Consider the following 18,339-nt stretch of genomic DNA (forward strand, 5'->3'; position numbering starts at 1 on the left):
TCCAGGTGCATCTATCTTTCTTTCTTTACACTTTATTTTTTTTCCTCTGTCCCGTTTTCCTCACTCTCTCTCCTCTATTTCCCCCTCCTTTTCTCTCTCCCTTCCTCTTTCTCCAACTTTTCCACTCCTTTTGTTCTTCTTCCTCACTGCCACTTTCCAATGAGAAATATTTTTACATTCATTTAAACTTCATCTGCTAATATTTACTCTTAGAAAATCATAATTTACAATAACATCATTCCTCTCACTCTCTCATCACTGAATCTTCAACTTGCATCTCGAGCTAAAGTTAGCATTATAATTAATCTGGAGGTTATTTCAATATATCGCACAAAAGCGATTAACTAAATTAGGGGGATAAAAAATGGTGACTGAAGTCAGTTTGAGTACATGATAAATTTAGAAAAATGCAAGCTCCAGCCTTGCACTGTAAACAAGATCACCTTCCAAGTTCCCCAAACTCTCAGTTTTCTTTTCCTAAATACAACAAATATAAAAAGATATTCATGTGAGCAGGAAAGCCTCTTTATGGCATTTCTCAGGCTAAATGTAGAAGAATCTACATGAACATGAAGAATCTTCATTCACTTCAGAAATAAAGGCAAGTCTAAATCTCAATACTACTTTACTGACCTCTACTTGTTAAAGAGTATAACTCCAATTTTTTTGTTTACATATAACCCTACCCCTACCCCCAACAAGATCCTGTATTGTCATCTGCAGCCTGTCAGTAAATGTTGTTACTGTATTTCTCAGATGCCAACAGGTACATGTAATGTCCCTTTTCCATCATTATCATTATTTTTAATATTTGTTTTGCCTAGAAACTGCTGGAAACATCATGCAAGGTAATTAACTGGAAAAAACCCACATCCAAACAAGGACTTGCATCCTCAGAAATGTATAGTCCACGTTCCAATTATGTGATGACAGGCTGCAGAAGGCAATATCTGATTAAAGCAAAGTGATAAAAGCAATGTCAAGCAAGAGCAGTTCATCTTACAAACAACGTTCCACATATTTATTATACGCTTATTACCACAACATACATCACAAGATCGTCAAAAACAACAGCTAAAAACATGGTATAATACTCAAGTATCCAATTCTTTCCCTAAAAGCTTAAAATATCTGTCATTCATGAACAGCGAGGTTACTATGTAAACGAGAAAACACAAAAACAAAACTTTTTTTTCCAATGTCAACGTAATTCCACAAAACTATGCTTTTAGAACATGATCAATTCTGTACATAAAATTCACAAAATCAAATTACTTAAGAAATAGCCATGTGCACAGTGATCCATTGTACATATTTCTTCCATTGTTTACATAAATATTTTTGATTTTTGATTAATTTTTTTTTTGCCACATATTTTTCTCCTCAATGTACACCTACTGCAAATCAAGTTTCAAAATCACCCTTATAATAGGCAACTAACAAAAAGTGATTACATATGGCAAACGGCTGCACATATTTATATACAAAAGCTTACACGAACTGTCTGGGAGTATCAAGGATGTAAAGGAAATCGAATACTTGTATGTACAAAAAATATATCAAAACTGATTAAAAGCTGAACATACGGACTAGTCAGTTTTCTTAAAACAAATTCTTTATGATTTTTTATGGTTTTTATGGTGCATATTTACATGCTGGTTTATGAGATTAAAATGAGATACGACATCCACAGAAATGAATTTTGTGCAGTAGTGATGGCCCCAGCACTTGCAGTCCTGTATCTTGTCCTTCTCGTTCAAAATCGGAGCAAGGCAAATAGGAAGTGGGGGGGGGGGGGGGGAATGGAAATGAAAAAAATCATTGAGAAATATTTACAAAATAATAATTGAAGGCTGACCCAATCTATCTATCAAATTTGTTGGTCTAGGAATCTTTTGCGATTGACTGGAAAAAATACCAATGTTGTAATAAAATAAAGGCAGATCTTTTGTTCAGCACGTTATACATGTATCTAGTCTTGAATCAAAATGAGTCATTTAAAATATTAAGTTTCCATCATTACTTACAAGGGATGCAGGAAACATCATGTATGGGATTATTTTTTTAATCAATGTCAGACTTAGAAATTTCATGTCCCTTCTCTTGGCAGATGAATCCATCGAAGCTGACTTGTTACAACTCAGGCCTCGAATGTCTAAGCTAATCAATAAGAGTGATCAGGATTCTAAAATAGCTGTTTTTCCTTGACATCTAGAAGCGGCGCATGCGCTTGGCCATGTAGTCATCACGACGTTCCATACGGCCACGGTCACCAGCACGGTCGTCTCTTCGCTCCACTGGCATCCTTCCTCTTCCTTCATCCATAGGGGGGCGGTTTGGTCCTCCCCTGCCACCGAAGTTACCGGGTCCTCCCGGTCCTCCTCCTCCCATGTTGGGTCCTGGTCCACCTTGGTTTGGGCCTCGTCCTCCTCCCTGGGCTGGGCCACGTCCCCCTTGCGCTGGGCCTCGTCCACCCTGGGCCGGGCCGCGGCCGCCCTGTGGTGTGCCACCACGTCCACCCTGTGGGGACCCAACCTGACCACTACCTGGGGCACTGCCAAGAACTCCAGGGGCACCTGGTCCACCTCGGTTGGCACTCTGGCCTCCTGGTTGGTTACCTCCTTGGTTTCCTCCTTGGCCTCCTCCGTTTCCACCACCGCTAGGAAGAGGACCACCTTGGTTGGGTCCACGATTTTGGCCATTATTGAAGCCACCGCCTGGTTGATCAAACCTACTTTGACGCTGTTTATTTAAATGATAGTTACAAGTTTTTTTTGCAGAGGTTCAAGAGTAGGTTCATGTTCATGTCACCATGATTAGGGACAGCATAACAAAATATAACCCAAAAGGGGTAGTAAAAAAAGATGCATTGCAAGTTCCATGATGGTTCAGGTTTCATACGATTGGGTAATTATATGCAGGGGACATCAGATCAATTCAGGGTGGTTCCAATGGAGAGACATCAACAGTTGTCACAAAGAGTGATTGAGGCACACATAGGGTAAGAGAGATAAAGGTAATTTCATCATTAGCAAAATGTCAGATATCTACATCTATAGGAAAGTGGCACTTTGTTTATTTTAGAGTTTACGCAGCACAATTCATGGTTGATTTGCTATTAAGTTGAAGATGCAACAGTCACTGAGTAACAGATATTACTAACAAATATCAGGTCCATAGACGGCACACGAAGGACAACTAATTTTACCGCGTAATAAGACACTAATGTTACATTTTATAATTTAGCCCCCACATACAGAGGTTCCGGCTCTTTTTCCACTTTAGCAATCTTTGCTTTCATATCTTTTGCCTAGAAGACATCCACAGATCACAGGAGATAAAAAGCTTTCCATCAGAGTGAAAACTCAAGATCAACAACTCATCTACAGCAAAAAAAACTCAATGAAGAAGCCATAAGCTACAGTGTACAAGTCGAAATACGATTTCAACAGGATTCAATTGTAAATTATGCGCAACAGCAATGATACCAATGTTCGTATTAATTTCAGCAAAGTAGTCAAATAAATACATAAACTTATAGACAATTAGATGATGTCAAATGTACTTGTTTGCATCGCAGACTTGATGAGTAACTTAATCTATATTCTAGTCAGTAAATGTTTGACTTCTATTTACCATTCCCAATCATATAAAAAGATTTGAAGTGAACTAAGTTACTTAGAGGAAAGCACAGCCAAGAAGATATACTTAATCAAAAGATGACACAACACAAGATGGCTACATGGCAATTCTTAGAAATAAAAGTATTTGTCAAATTTAGAAATATATGTGCTTCATGTAAAAAAAATTAGAGTTAAGTTATGAAAAATCATAACAGATTCAGTAGAGATACGTTATTTTCATCTTTGCTGATTGCCGTGACCAACGCAGAGCTCTATCCAGACAAGATATCAATGTGTCCTCAAGCACAATAATATGGCAGATAAAATATGATTATTCCATGCTGTTTGTCTTTCCATAATAGATGTTTGAGCCAGTGAAAGGAGAGTATAATCCTGAAAATGTTCAACAGTAATTACTGATAGACATGTGATTAGTTTCAAATGATTGTTATATCCCAGGCACAAATTACGCAAGCTTTTGTTTCAATTAAAACCCTTTTTTTATGATCCAATTCCCCTATTTTGCTAAATCTCTGAAATGAGAAACAAATATTCAGACAATTCATGTATTTCTATTCTACTCTATATTTTAACAAAAGAGAATAAATGTGACTTTAAAGCCCTTACTTGCATACAAAATCTACAATGAATTTGATTGAAGTTCATTACTTTTATTTTATTTTAATCGGTTCAAAATCGACCCCCGCTCAATAAAGAGTTCTCACTGATGCATAACAATTTATGTGCTAATACCAAACTTGTGACCTTTAAGGAGAAGAACAAACAAACATATAGGCAACTAATCTCCTACAGTTGAATCAACAAGGGTAATAAATAGGCGAACTTCCTTTCTTCATTCATCCCAAACCACCCCCTCCCTGCCCCCTGATAAATCAAGGCTACATTCCAACCGATGTGGACCCTGCCAAGTTGTATCTCTCTGTACTGTAGATGGTCAATGTTATTACGGTGGAATCTGCCATGATTCGCGTGAAGGAAAAGCAAACGGAAAATAGCAATGCAGACTGACGGTGCAGCAGAGTATCCACCTCATCTATGAAATCACACTTTTCCTATCAGATTTACATGTAGAATACTCAGGACGTGTTGCACAACAACATATTCAATACAACCATGTTTAGATGCATGCTTTCAGTAGTATAACCTAATCAAGTGCCACTTTAAAGTAATTTTCTACACAAATAACACAAAGAACATATAATATGAACTGCGAAACAGTGATTGCTGGTACCCTAAAAAAGAGTAAATATGTATTTCAAAGACCTCTTGAAGGTTAGGAAATATTCAATGAAATATGATGCTCAAGCTAAAGCGCTACACATATGTATAATGTAGACCTTTGCTTCTGTCGAGATAAAGAAAATTCACTTGAATTGAAGAGGAAAGCATCAACTGTCCCCCCATACAAGGGGAAATCCCCTAAATGATTTTACCGACAGAAAGTTAGGTTCTTTCTTTTTATTGATGCTAGGTCTCAGAGTGATATCTCTAGGACCACTTCAATTGAAATAAAAGGTTCATGACGTGCAAGTCAATGTTAAATATCACTTATTGGCCCATTTTCATATAAAAATATGGTACTTTTCAAACATTTTACTTCACATGTAGGAGGTAATTAACTTTACTACACCATCTGCACTCTTACTTTTTCATTTCTTTTTCTACACAGAAAATAGAAAGATGATAAAATGTGATAGTACACATAATCACAAGTATACACAAATCAAAGAATCAAGCTTGACGAAGAAAAAGTAAGAAAAAAAAAAACAATATATGATCTAGAAAGTGCTGGGTAGATACCACTATCAACGAGAAATGAAAGGGAAATACACAGCACGTTCAGTTTTTTTAGTGTATGCAAAGCAGTCACGCATTGTAGCCTACTATGCAGTAATTCACAACTCTGGTAGCTCAAGATTGTATGGAGAATAGATCGTAAAAAATAAAATAAAAATATTTATTTTAAAAAAAAATCCCCATTCCTCTCTCTCCATAAGCAACAACAATGGGGGGAAAAGTGATCAGATGATACAGACTCTAGTAGCTCAAATTGTTTTGAGAATAGAATGAAAAATATAAAAAGTCCCCCATTCCTTTCCATTTCATATCATGCTGCTCTCTCTCTCTTTGAGCAACAATGGGGGAAAAAGTGATCAGATATTACAGACTCTAGTAGCTCAAGATTTTTTCGAGGATAGAATAAAAAATATAAAACATTCCCATTCCTTTCCATTTCATATCAGGCTGCTCTCTGTGAGCAACAACAATGGGAGAAAAAGTGATCAGACATTGTAGACTCTGGTAATTAGGGATTGTTTGGAGAATAGATTAAACAAAATTGAAAAGGACCTATTCCTTTCCTTTCTATTTCATATCAGACTGATCTCTCTCTATGAGCAACAACAATGGGGGAAAAGTGATTAAATGTTACAGACTCTGGTAGCTCAAGATTGCTTTGAGATTAGATTGAAGAAAAAAAAAGGAGAAAAAAATCCTCATTCCTTTCCATTTTATATGAGGCTGCTCTCTATGAACAACAACAAGGGGGAGAAAGTGATGGACGATATTACAGACAGGCACTAGAGAACAGTAGAGCTAAATTGCTCATTGCTCTTGTGCATCTTTTTTTTCCAGCCATGTACACAGGTACATTTGTTCCTATTCACTCTGAAACTTGAAACATTTCATCAACACATCTTTTGAAGAAGAAGAAGAAGAAAAAAAAAGAAGAAAAAAAAAAAAGGGATAAATATGTATAAAGAATAAAAAGGGGGAAGAAAAAAAATCTTCATGATCATCATGTAGTAAAAATAAAAAAGTAAAAAAAAAGATGCTGCTCTTTAATACCATACAGTTCTGGATGAAAAACATGTGCTTGCATCTTTTCCCTACTTCGAGTCAGGATTTTATGGTAGAACAATTCGAAATGTTGAATTTCTATCTCTGCAAAACATTCCTTTATTTAGGAATAGCACATGAAATGGGCTAGGAGAATTGAAGTTCTCTGAACATTCGAAGGTGTATTACATTGACTTCAGCCAATATATACCTATTTTGTTTTGGAAAGGTATAACTGTTCAATATTTTCTGCTTCTCAGTTGAAAAAAAAAAGAAAAAAGAAAGAAAGAAAAAATTGGGACGCCAAAAGAGAACAAAAGACAGAAGATAGATTTGTCAACCCAAAGAATTCGAGAAAAGGAAAGGGGTTAACTGCGACACAGAAGTCCCCTCACTCGTCTAGAAAATTGCCATCTCTCACATTCCAACCACTCTCTGACTCATCTGACACGATAGGAGAAACTACTTACCCCGCCGGCACCTCCTTGAATTTGCTGAGGCAAGATGTCTGTACCACCGCCCTGGGGACCACCACCACCTGAGCCTTGACCACCACCACCCCCCATCAGGGGCTGGGGCCCACCAACTCCTCCTGGCATGGGGCGTCTAGAGCCCTAAGAAGAATTATGTACACATTGCATTGACCAAACACCTGTTCCAACACATTGCATTGACCAAACACCTGTTCCAGTAGTTTCCACAAAAGGGACATTTGTCACAAGCCACATATTTCAGACAAAAGGGAATACACTATTCAAGTAACGGACAAGAAGGCCCTACTTTGTTCAGAACTAGTTATCTCAACATCATATCCTTTATGTTACATGGAAACAGAGGATTTTGTACCAAGGGTGTAAAAGGCTCCTACTTGTTTTGTTCAGAACTAGTTATCTCCACAGCATATCCTTTATGTCACACCAAGGAAGCTCTATTTTCTTTATTTTTCACTGATAAAATATATTTGAAAGATCTGCATATAAAGATATAGCTCTTATATGTTAACCCATAAAGAGGAGTTTCTTCCTTTATCAAAGGTCAAAGGTTAATATGGGGCAAGTTACATATAGGATAGTACAAAAACATGAGACACACTCATGTGCAACAAGATTCACAGATTTTCAGGGAACAAGCCAGAGAAGAATACCATAGAGGCATTTCACCATGATTCTCTGCTTTGCAGACATCTTTTATTTAATTTAATTTGTAGCAATTTTTTTCTTCTTAAATGATAATTGATTATTCTTGACATCTATTTCATCAATTACATGCACAAAATCCCTTTTATTCTTAGGTTGGCAAATCAACTGCTTTTGATCTTGTCAAAAAGGTGCAATGCTGTACAAAGTGTACATGTAGACTTAGATGCTTATACTCCAGCTATAGTCAAGCATGTGACCCCATCCCTCCATTTTCCGTGCATGTCAGTGAGGATTTCCTCGGGAAATTCCCAAATTATGGGTCTCAATTATCAAATATCGTTTTGACTCCTATACTTCATTTCACATGCTTTTTTTTACAGCTAAAAATGTTGAATTCGGTGTGTCGGTTCCATGTGAAATCTCCAAACATAAGTAACTGTGTTCCATGCCTGACTATATTCTGAAATCTGAATGCTAGTACAAATTTGTCGTCAACATAGACCTGGCTAGTGAGTATCGGTCATCACAAATAAAGCTTATCCCACAAACAGGATACAAAAATGCTGCAAAAATAATTCTTCATCATATGTTCATGCAATGAAAGGTATCTATGATGTGACTTGCAGATAAATGCAATCAGATAACTCTTCGTCAACTCGCTCATATTCACAGCATCTTTAAAAAAAATATATATTTTCCAGTCGACACTTGGTTTAAAAGCCAGTAATGAAACCATTACTGTCACATTGCTTGTCAGAACACTAGTGTTCCCCAATCGTAATCATCACCTGCAGGAGGTGTCTTTGACAAAGGAACAAACACTGTATGCAACTTGTACATGTCTTGCATTCAACACTCGGCTACGCATCGACAGTTCTGCGACTGCAACCTCTACCAAAACACTCTTCACCACAGAGATAGAATAGACTAGATAGAATAGAAAGCATGCACTTCTGAATATTCTGAACTGGAGAAAGGAGGTTATTATCTCTAATGAGAGATTCACTCACAATAATTAAGATCAGAATCAACATTTCGCTTCAATTTTCAAATATAATATCCGAAGACATGAATGCTTTGGAATAAAAATTTGAATTTTGGAAAGCCAAACATATTTCCCTAAACTTACCAAGCATAAATTTGGGGTCCTTTCATTTCAGATTGCGGTAGTAATTTGATGGAAGCTAAACGAGCAAAGCCAAGGTATTTGGTCATTCTTTGTCCTATAGGTTATCAAGGATATAAACAACTAAACGATGTTGAACATCGCTAGCGTCACTCTCCTCATTGTGTCAGATCCAAACTCTACAATAGGGAAGCCAACTTGATGGAATTAGCAATTATATCAGGGGTGATAGTGAGGACTAAAAAAATCTCAACCACACCCACTTTGAAAAAAAGAAAAAAGAAGAGGATTTGGCGGAAATAAATGGCATCCAACAACATTTCCCCCCCCCCCCCCTTTTGAGTAAGAAAATTGGGAAAGTAGAGAAAACAAGGGAAAATTGAGGAAAATGGGCATTAAATCGGGGGGGGGGGGGGGGGGGGGGAAACAGAGAAGAAAAATAATCTGGTACAAAAATTTAAAAACCGGGAAATCAATTTAAATCGGGTAATTATCAGGCCTGATATATACTGCAACCTCTGATATGAGTTACATATGGGACAAAACACCTTGGACTCGCACACAGACACTTTCTCCAGTTCAGAGTTCAGACAGTGTTAGGTCTCCTAGGAGACCATACCTACCTCCATCTGCATCATGTTATCCTCCTGCTGTCTCCTCATCATGTCCTGCTGGAGCCTGAGGTCATCCTGCTGGACCTGACGACGTCTCAGGACATCTTCCTGCTGCTGTCTGAACAGGTTCTCCTCCTGGCGCCTTCGCTCGTCTCGCTCGTTGCGCCTGGAAGAAATAGGTAATTAATGGTTACTTGCGATAACTCGAATTCTAGCTTGCATCTAGCCATCTACCCCAACTTATCCAGGGATGCCAGTTAGAATTGATCAGAGGGCCTGAAAATCACCTAGAATAAGCTATTTTGTACAAAAAAAATGGCCTGACGTCTTCAATAAATTGACATTAGTACTTTACAAGTAACTCTGAATAAGTCACTACAGTAAAATTTTGCATAATTCAAAACATTTCAGTGGTCCTAACAAATTCAACTATGTTTGACGGGGATTCCACAAACTTCAAGGGATGTGAAGGCTCCTAGCACTGGACCACTGGTTCCCCAGAGATGCCAACTTTTGGAAATCAGAAATAGGGAGGATTTGTAATCGACACCAATTAATGTGCGCGTAGCGCACATCTCGAGCGCGTAGCGCCCGACACATGCGGCCGGGGTCCAGGGCCCGCCTTAGGGCCCTGGAAGCTCTGGGGTTCTAGATGCTCTCTGGTGCAATCTGAGCCTTATTTTGGAGCATTTTACATGTGTATTTAGTTAAATAATTCCCCCTTTTTTTTTAAATAACATAAAAATTGTACAAAATGCATGATGAATTACTTTCAGACTTCCGATTACACAGGTACTTGATACTGTATTCGGTCTTATACTTCCGAGACCATTTCCTGGTCTTATTTTGCTGATTTTCCGCCATTTGGATTCTGTGGCAATATCCACGCATTGGTTACGGCGATCCATATGCTGAAACAATCTTTCGCTACTCTTAATTTGTCTTTTAACATAGTGGAATTATTACATGCTTAAGTTAGCAGATGATATTTCTCTTTCAATTCACAGATATATATACTGATAAGCGCCCTCCAAAAAAAATCATAATAAAAAAAAAAAAAAAAAAAAAAAAAAATCATTTTTTTTTTTTTTTTTTTTTTAATAAATCGGGAGGATAAGGATGGTGATCGTAAGGTCGGGAGTTGGGGTGAATTATCGGGAGCCTCCCGATAAAATCGGGAGGGTTGGCATCTCTGGTTCCCTCCCTAGTCAGACTAGACAAACATGCAGCCTATGAGTGTAATTTAGGCACTCACCTCATTTCAAACTCTCTTCGTTGCTCCTCCAGGCGTTGAAGTTCTTCCTGGCGACGCATAAGCTCTGAAAATAGAAAGAGGGACAATATAAATGTCGTTAACTAATTATTCAGAAATTGTATGTGCCAAGAAGGAAATTGAAATATGACAACTGCAACCCTTTCCCTTTCCCTTTATTTCTAACAAGTTCAATATACTTGGTATAACTGCTGTATTTCTCACATAAACCAATTTTTTTTTTCCAATGACTGTACCACCATCCCATGCTATTCCAATCATGGGAGGGTCCTTCATATTTTGTTTCTACATACCTTGCCGCATAACAATAGCCTGATGCTCAGTCTTGGCGATTTCCATCTCGTCCATGACCTTCAGTCTTGAGTCGTCAATGTTCTTCTCCAGCTGGTCTCTCTTCATCTTCTCCTCATCTTCCAGGGCTTTCATGCGCTGCCCCCACTCGTACTCGAAGCTTCCTGGCTGGGCAAATCGGGGAGGTTGCTCTCTCTCCCGCTGATACTCTCTGTTCTTCATGATGTAGCGCTCTTGGTTGCCATCCTCTTCGTCCTTCTGTTCCAGAGGTTCCACAGTGACGGGGAATGGAGACCTAAAAAACAACCAAGTAATGCCATGTTAATTCTTTATCATTTTACTATACATTTTTTTCAATACTCTCCCTTTTCTACTGCCCCAATGCCTGAGTGAACCTTTTACAAAATGTCCACACGTTTGCAGTTGATTTCTAACTTCATAAAAATCTCCTAAAAGTATACTTATAAGATTTAATTTCATGGAACAATAGTTGAAGTTTTATTGACAAATTAATACATAACGACTCAACTTCCAACTGAATTTTTTCACTCATATCTCTAGGTTTCTTTTCTCTCAAAGTGACCGATACAAATAATGTTCTCTCTTCCAAGATCACACTTACACTGTCAAAAGGAAAACTCCTTGACCGATTCTGTTCAATGCATTCTGTGCGCCAGGCTTGCGAGAGAACTCCACGATTCCATTCTTGGTTGCACGTCCTCTGTCATCTACGATCACAATAGCCCTCTCTACCTCCCCGAACATTGAGAATGCCTGTTCCAGAAGTTCGTTTGATGTGCTGGGTGGGATGTTCTTCACTCGCAGTGCTGCTCCATGTGTGGCAAAACGAACTCTGATGGTACGGTTCTTCTGTTGGGTGCCATCTAGGGCAGCTTTAGCAGCTTCTGCATTTAATCTTGTATCCTGCATTGGAGATAAAAAAAAGAGGAGTTATGAAAATGAGTTTCAAATAAGACAAGTAGAAAATGGGTCAAGATGTGGGTTAGATCAAGTATTACAGAGTTAGTAATAATTGAAAATGAGTTGATTTTTTTTCTTTCTTTCTTCTGATCCGATCGAATCATAGCTCCAACTAACCCTGTAAGTTGGGGGCTTTGATCGGATCGGAGCGACACCCTCGCACCTGTGATCGGTATCGGCAAAAAAAATTGGCAGAATTTTTTTTTTTAATGCCGAAAATTTTCAAGTTTTTGGCAAAGTTTTAAATCAAATGCTTTAAAAATTTCATAGCTGGGATTATTTTGTCATTTGGAGTTGTTCTAGACTCTAGACCATGTTTGTTGATATTTAGTGCCTTTTCATGACTGAATTAAATAATATTGGTCTAAGAGAAGAGGCAAAACATGCGGGCCGCCATCTTGGACAATAATGCATGCCTACATTATCATCCCACAACATTCCCCCCTAAGACTCTAAGAAAATTTGGGGAAAAAGTTGGAAAAATCTGGAAGATAGGCCAAGGGAGAAATCAGGGGGAAATCCAATAAAAAAAATTCTTGAAACCCGATTTAATTAAATCGGGTAATTAATTAGAGTAAAGTACCCGGTAATCGGTCAGCTCCGGTTTTCGGCCAATTGGTTGGATACATGGTAAAATCACTTTAAAATACATCGCATAATAGCATAACACATATCCCACACATACCATACCATGCCAGTGTCACTGAAGAACCACATTTGCAATGAAAAATATATCCTAAAATATCACATTTTAGCGATGTAATCGGCGGTCCCGCTACCCAAATCTGAAAAATCGAGTTTCTTACGCGTGTATGTAAGAAATATGGGTACCATAAAATGAGCTTTATTTCAAGTATTTTTCAGATATAGAGCCCGATTTTGTGCTGGTCGCAAGCTCAAAAGTATCTCATCGCATGTATTAAATCAATGCAGCCGCACACCGCGACGCACACACGATATGTCCGTCTAATTCAGATTCCAACTTCCGATCACCGCTGTGCCTGTATTCGGTCAGGCGAGCACCCGGGAGCTCCGGCGTGGGATACCTGCTCCGCCCGCGTGTGCTATACATCAGCGCAGAAACGCACGGCGCGCGCGAGCGCTTCCGATTGACTTTGTACATGCGGCCGTAAACTGAAACGCTCGGCCGATAACCGGCTCCAAAACAGTGAAAATTGAAATGAATATTGTCATGGCAATTCGTGATTTTTTTTGGGGATTCTTTTTTTGTTTAAATAATAATAATATTTGCTTCATGATTTGAACAAGAAATGATAATAAATAGGAAGTAAAGAGTCCAATAAATAGGATTTTGTCTTAAGTGGCCGAAAACCGGGTACTTTACTCTAGGCCTGCATTGACTAATCCGTTTTCGGCATCGCCAATCAAAAATACGAAATGTCAGCGAAAATGCAGACGATCCTTTTATTTTATTTTTAGGACGCATCGAGCCGCATTTACGAAGACGATTCTCGATAATGCAGACGTTCCTTATTCTCGGACCAGCGCCCCGTATGGATGATCCTAATTCTTGGACCAGCGCCCCTACTGCTATTCGAAATCCTACTTTAACCCTAAAATTCAATCATACCGGACAACTCGGCCCCATATTTGCATCGGGCCAGCCGAGTTGTCCCCAGGTCAAACCGAGTCCCATGTCAATTCATCATCAAATTCATGATCTTTGTCATCAACAAAACCATCATCAACAAATAACTGTTATCATCATCATCATCATATTTATCATAGGTAAACCTACCAATCGTATGAAACCAAAACCTTTTTGGCTGTTCAGGAATGTTTCAGACACTTCACCATATTTTTCAAACATCTTTTTGAAATCCGATTCCGAGATGTCGTTGGCAAGATTGCCGACAAAAAGACGACACCGCCCTGTAAACTTCTTTTCCGTTCTTGGTCCTCCATCAAATTCTGGAAGTGGATTAAGTGCGTCATTTCCTTTCTGATAGTCTTTACGGTTTCCCCCTTGATATGGAGGTCTGTTGTTGTGGCGTTTCTCAGCGCCAGATTGATGCTGATGCTGTGGACCGCCGCCTCTTTGACCACCTTCTTGCTTGACGGGCTTGGCCGGTGTTGAATTCGAACTACCCTCACCGCCTCCTTTACTGTCATTTCCACGATTATTCATTTGAAAATTGTTCCTTTTTTGTCCCTGGTTTCCTCTTGGTTCGTTTCTGTTCGGCATTTCGAATATATTGTGAATAAATAACAGCTGAGAAGGGTACTAATTGATAAAAGAAATGTCACTTTCCAAGATACACGCAGTGCAATGGAGTTGGAGACAAATAAAAGGGTGCGTCGTTTGGAGCACACCTACAGGACTATAATGAATATTCATATCGTGACGTCACGCAACGTCACGATCAGTCCAGGCAGGCGCCGCTTACACTAGCAAAGGCTATGTATATTGCCCATTGGATAGCGTAGCAATAATGTTATTTTTATTTTATGTGCTGATTGTGCTCGATGAATTACACTTGCTACTAATACAAGTATATTTCTCAATTATATTCGCTTCATGTATACAAATTTCATCTGTAATCCCACTAAAATATATCCTCAGAGAAAGTATTGATTCTGACTCATTTATATAAATCGCCTTGTAGATGTGCTCCATCAGCCTCTACATGTGCTCCCTAAATTACACTCGCTAAATATGTATATTTTCTCAATTATATTGCGTCATGTGTATAAATATCATCTGTACTGGCACTAAAATATCTCCTCAGAGAAAGAATTGATGTTGATATATTATATCTGACTCATTTTCATCATTTTGTGTCAGTATATATAAATCGCCTTGGACATGTGCTCCATCGACCTCTACATGTGCTCCATATATTACACTTGCTAAATATGTATATTTTCTCAATTATATTTGCGTCATGTGAATAGATATCAGCTGGAATCGCATTAAAATATCTCCTCAGAGAAAGCATTGCTGTTGATATATTATTTCTGACTCATTTTCATCATTTTGTGTCAGTTTATATAAATCGCCTTCTAGATGTGCTCCATCGACCTCTACATGTGCTCCCTAGATTACACTTGCTAAATATGTTTATTTTCTCAATTATATTTGCGTCATGTAAATAAATTTCATCTGTAATCGCACTAAAATATCTCCTCAGAGAAAGCATTGATGTTGATATATTATTTCTGACTCATTTTCATCATTTTGTGTCAGCTTATATAAATCGCCTCCTAGATGTGATCCATCGACCTCTACATGTGCTCCCTAAATTACACTTGCTAAATATGTATATTTTCTCAATTATATTTGAGTCATGTGTATTAATATCATCTGTAATCAGGGGCCATAGAATCTACAGTGCCTATGTTGACTCCTGGGTTTGGGTTTGCAGCTTGTGCACTCTCTGGACAGTCTCTTTGCATGTGGCCAGTCTTGCTTTCGTAGAACTCTTATATCACAAATGTTAATATAATTTTTTTTTTGAACTATGAACCGAGGCTCTTGCCTTTTTGTAAATATTATGTTGTATAATTCTTTATCTTTGTATGCAGTGTAAAATACCAAGGCTTTGTATTTAAACACAACATATTTCAGCCTCGATGTAGAATAGCTTGTAGCAGTGGCGTAGACAGGTTTTTACACCTGGGGGTGGGGGGGGGGAGGGGGAGGATGATTTGCCGATCACAAGGATCAATCTTGTATACAGATACACACACCTTGTGAGGTGGGGATGCATATAATTTTGAAAGTTTAGGTTTTTATTCAATGAAACTTGGCCTAACGAGTTATCAAGTATCCCCAATTATGTGAGTAGAATTTCAGGTCACAAAGTCAAGGTCAAAGGTCATTTCAGGTCAACAAATCTAGACTATGTTGTGACGTCAACATCAAAACTCAACCATAGGTTAAGATTTTGAACTTTTAATATAATTTTCAAAGTACAAGTACTTATTCAATGAAACTTAGACTAAAGGGTAATCAAGTATCCCCAATCATGTGAGTATAATTCCAGGTCATTAAGTCAAGGTAAAAGGTCATTTCAGGTCAACAAACCTAGACTATGTTGTGACGTCAACATCAAAACTCAACCATAGGTTAAGATATTGAACTTTTAATATGATTTTGAAGTATACATTCCCATTCCATGAAACTTGAACACAAGGGTTATCAAGTATCACCAATCATGTGATTAGTCTTTTAGGTGACAAAGACAAGGTCAAAGGTCGCTTTAGGTCAGTAGACTTTGATATGTTTTCACAACTTAATATGAGAAAGAATGAATCAATTTTTGTTATTTGTTCATATTTCATGAAAGTTATCAATCTTGGTACAAATAATAGTAAATAATTCTTCTGATGAGTCTTATATTCACTTCAAAGTGCTGATTATATTCGGAGGATTTCATATTTGAGGGCCTGGTTAGTGGGCCACCCTGCATATCAATAATGTCCCAACCTCAATTTTTCATCATATTTTATTGCGTAATGCAGGCGAGACCTCCGAGAGCGTTTCCCTTGTTAACAGAGGCGGCCCTCCCGGGGGGCAGGGGGGGGGGGCACAGTGCCCCCCACTTTTTTAAGCACCGTGAAAAGTGCCCCTTTTTACATAGGAAAAGTGCCACTTTTTACATAGGAATAGTGCCCCTTTTACTTTGACAAGTGCCCCTATTAATTTGTAAAAGTGCCTCTTCCCCTTTTCAACTGTGATAAGTGTCTTTTATTCGGACACGTGCCCCTTTTCATTCGACAAGTCCATTTTTTCCTTTCAGTGCAAAAAGTGTCCATTTTCCATTCTCCTAAGCGCCATTTTCAATCTCTAGTAAGTGCCCCTTTTCAGGCACGAGAATTGCCTCTTTTCACTTTTGATTAGTGCCCCTTTCACCTCTGATAATTGCCCTATTGAAATCTGAGAGGTGCCTCTTTTACTTTGACAAGTGCCCTTTTTCCTTTGTAATAAGTGCCCCTACCCCTTTTAATAAGTACCCAATTTTAACTGGGATAAGCGCACCTTATATTTTAAAATGTGCCCCTTTTCATTTCTGATAAGTGCCCCTTTTCCTAATGATAAGTGACCCATTAAAAAAGAGCCCCTTCCCCTTCTCATAAGTGCCCCTTCTCTGGTAAATGACCTTTTTCAGGTACGAGAAGTTACTCCTTTTCACTTCAGATAAGTGCCCCCTTAACCTCCGATAAATGCACTTTAAAATCTGATTGGTGCCCATTTTATTTTAACTAATGCACATTTTCCTTTATAATAAGTGCCCCTTTTCAAATCAGGTCATTGTCCCTTTTTTCAGGTGTGATAAGTGCCTCTTTTCACCTCTGATAATTTCCCTTTTAACAGTGATACGTGCCCCTTTTCTTTCTAATAAAGGACCTGTCCCCCCTTTTTACCTGATGGGGGCCCCTTTTCCGTCGACAAATGCCCATTTCCTTTTCTTATAAGTGTCCCCTTTTCCTCTCATCATTAAACGCGCCCCAAATTGCAAGCGACTAAGAGCAATTTAACCCAAACTCGCTCGCTACGCTCGCACGCATCTATAGATGATATACTTATGTTACCTATCAAAGGTCTATTCAGTTTTCCGTTATGAGAATGTGCTTATAACCCCATCAGGATTGGTTTTTTCCTCTTTATAAGATGCAATTTTTCGCACTGCGATCTCACAAATATTAAAATGTTTCCTTGCTCGCTTCGCTTTGTTTATAATTCTTTGTGTACAAGAATAAATATTAAATTTACTGTGGTAACACATATTACAATGAGTTGACACTTTGATGGAATGCTTTGTGTATAATTTTTTTGTGTACAAGAATTATTATTAAATTTACTGTGGTAAAATGAGTTAGAATAATTGGAAACAATATTATGGAGAGATACGCCATGTTTTGTGCAAAATATAAAAAGGCAGGGTACATGATAAATAACGTCAGGCAGAAATAATAATAATAATAATAATTGTTTTAAATGGGGGCACGCTACAAGGGTCCTATCTCGCACCCCGGGGCAACGTGTCTGACACGGCCGGTTGTAGCAACTACTCCGAAGATCAAGATTACAGTAATCTTGATCTAAGGAGACACGAACGAACGAATATATCAACATCAATGCTTTCTCTGAGGAGATATTTTAGTGCGATTACAGATGATATTTATTCACATGATGCAAATAACATTTAGAAAATATACATATTTAGCAAGGTAATATATGGAACACATGTAGAGGTCGATGGAGCACATCTCCAAGGCGATTTATATATACTGACACAAAATGATGAAAATGAGTCAGAAATAATATATCAACATTAATGCTTTCTCTGAGGAGATATTTTAGTGCGATTACAGATGATATTTATTCACATGACGCAAATATAATTGAGAAAATATACATATTTAGCAAGTGTAATATATGGAGCACATGTAGAGGTCGATGGAGCAC

At 38.2% G+C, this 18,339-nt stretch overlaps 1 protein-coding gene across 2 annotated transcripts; it reads right to left on the reverse strand.

Annotated features, from left to right (window-relative positions):
* Nucleotides 1–993: 993 nt before the first annotated feature.
* On the reverse strand, nucleotides 994–14,215 carry LOC593522 (paraspeckle component 1). Of its 2 annotated transcripts, XM_030995418.1 has the most exons (7): nucleotides 13,666–14,215; nucleotides 11,548–11,849; nucleotides 10,928–11,220; nucleotides 10,617–10,680; nucleotides 9,371–9,527; nucleotides 6,953–7,096; nucleotides 994–2,742 (listed from the first exon to the last, which is right to left on the reverse strand). In XM_030995418.1, the coding sequence occupies exons 1-7, from the start codon at nucleotides 14,110–14,112 to the stop codon at nucleotides 2,212–2,214; spliced, it is 1,938 nt and encodes a 645-aa protein (XP_030851278.1). In that variant the 5' UTR covers nucleotides 14,113–14,215; the 3' UTR covers nucleotides 994–2,211. The 2 variants fall into 2 exon arrangements, with proteins under 2 accessions (XP_030851278.1, XP_030851279.1); XM_030995419.1 differs by lacking the exon at nucleotides 6,953–7,096.
* Between the last annotated feature and the right edge of the window lie 4,124 nt (nucleotides 14,216–18,339).

Source organism: Strongylocentrotus purpuratus, unplaced genomic scaffold (assembly GCF_000002235.5).
Source record: "Strongylocentrotus purpuratus isolate Spur 01 unplaced genomic scaffold, Spur_5.0 spur5_scaffold_21, whole genome shotgun sequence".
Classification (NCBI taxonomy): domain Eukaryota; kingdom Metazoa; phylum Echinodermata; class Echinoidea; order Camarodonta; family Strongylocentrotidae; genus Strongylocentrotus; species Strongylocentrotus purpuratus.

Coding starts and splice junctions, on each gene's coding strand:
- LOC593522 (XM_030995418.1), bottom strand. CDS start 14,112: ATGCCGAACAGAAACGAACCAAGAGGAAACCAGGGACAAAAAAGGAAC. Junction 11,850..13,665: donor GTTTTGGTTTCATACGATTG/GTAGGTTTACCT, acceptor TCTCCAATGCAG/GATACAAGATTAAATGCAGA. Junction 7,097..9,370: donor ATAACATGATGCAGATGGAG/GTAGGTATGGTC, acceptor AATTCTTCTTAG/GGCTCTAGACGCCCCATGCC.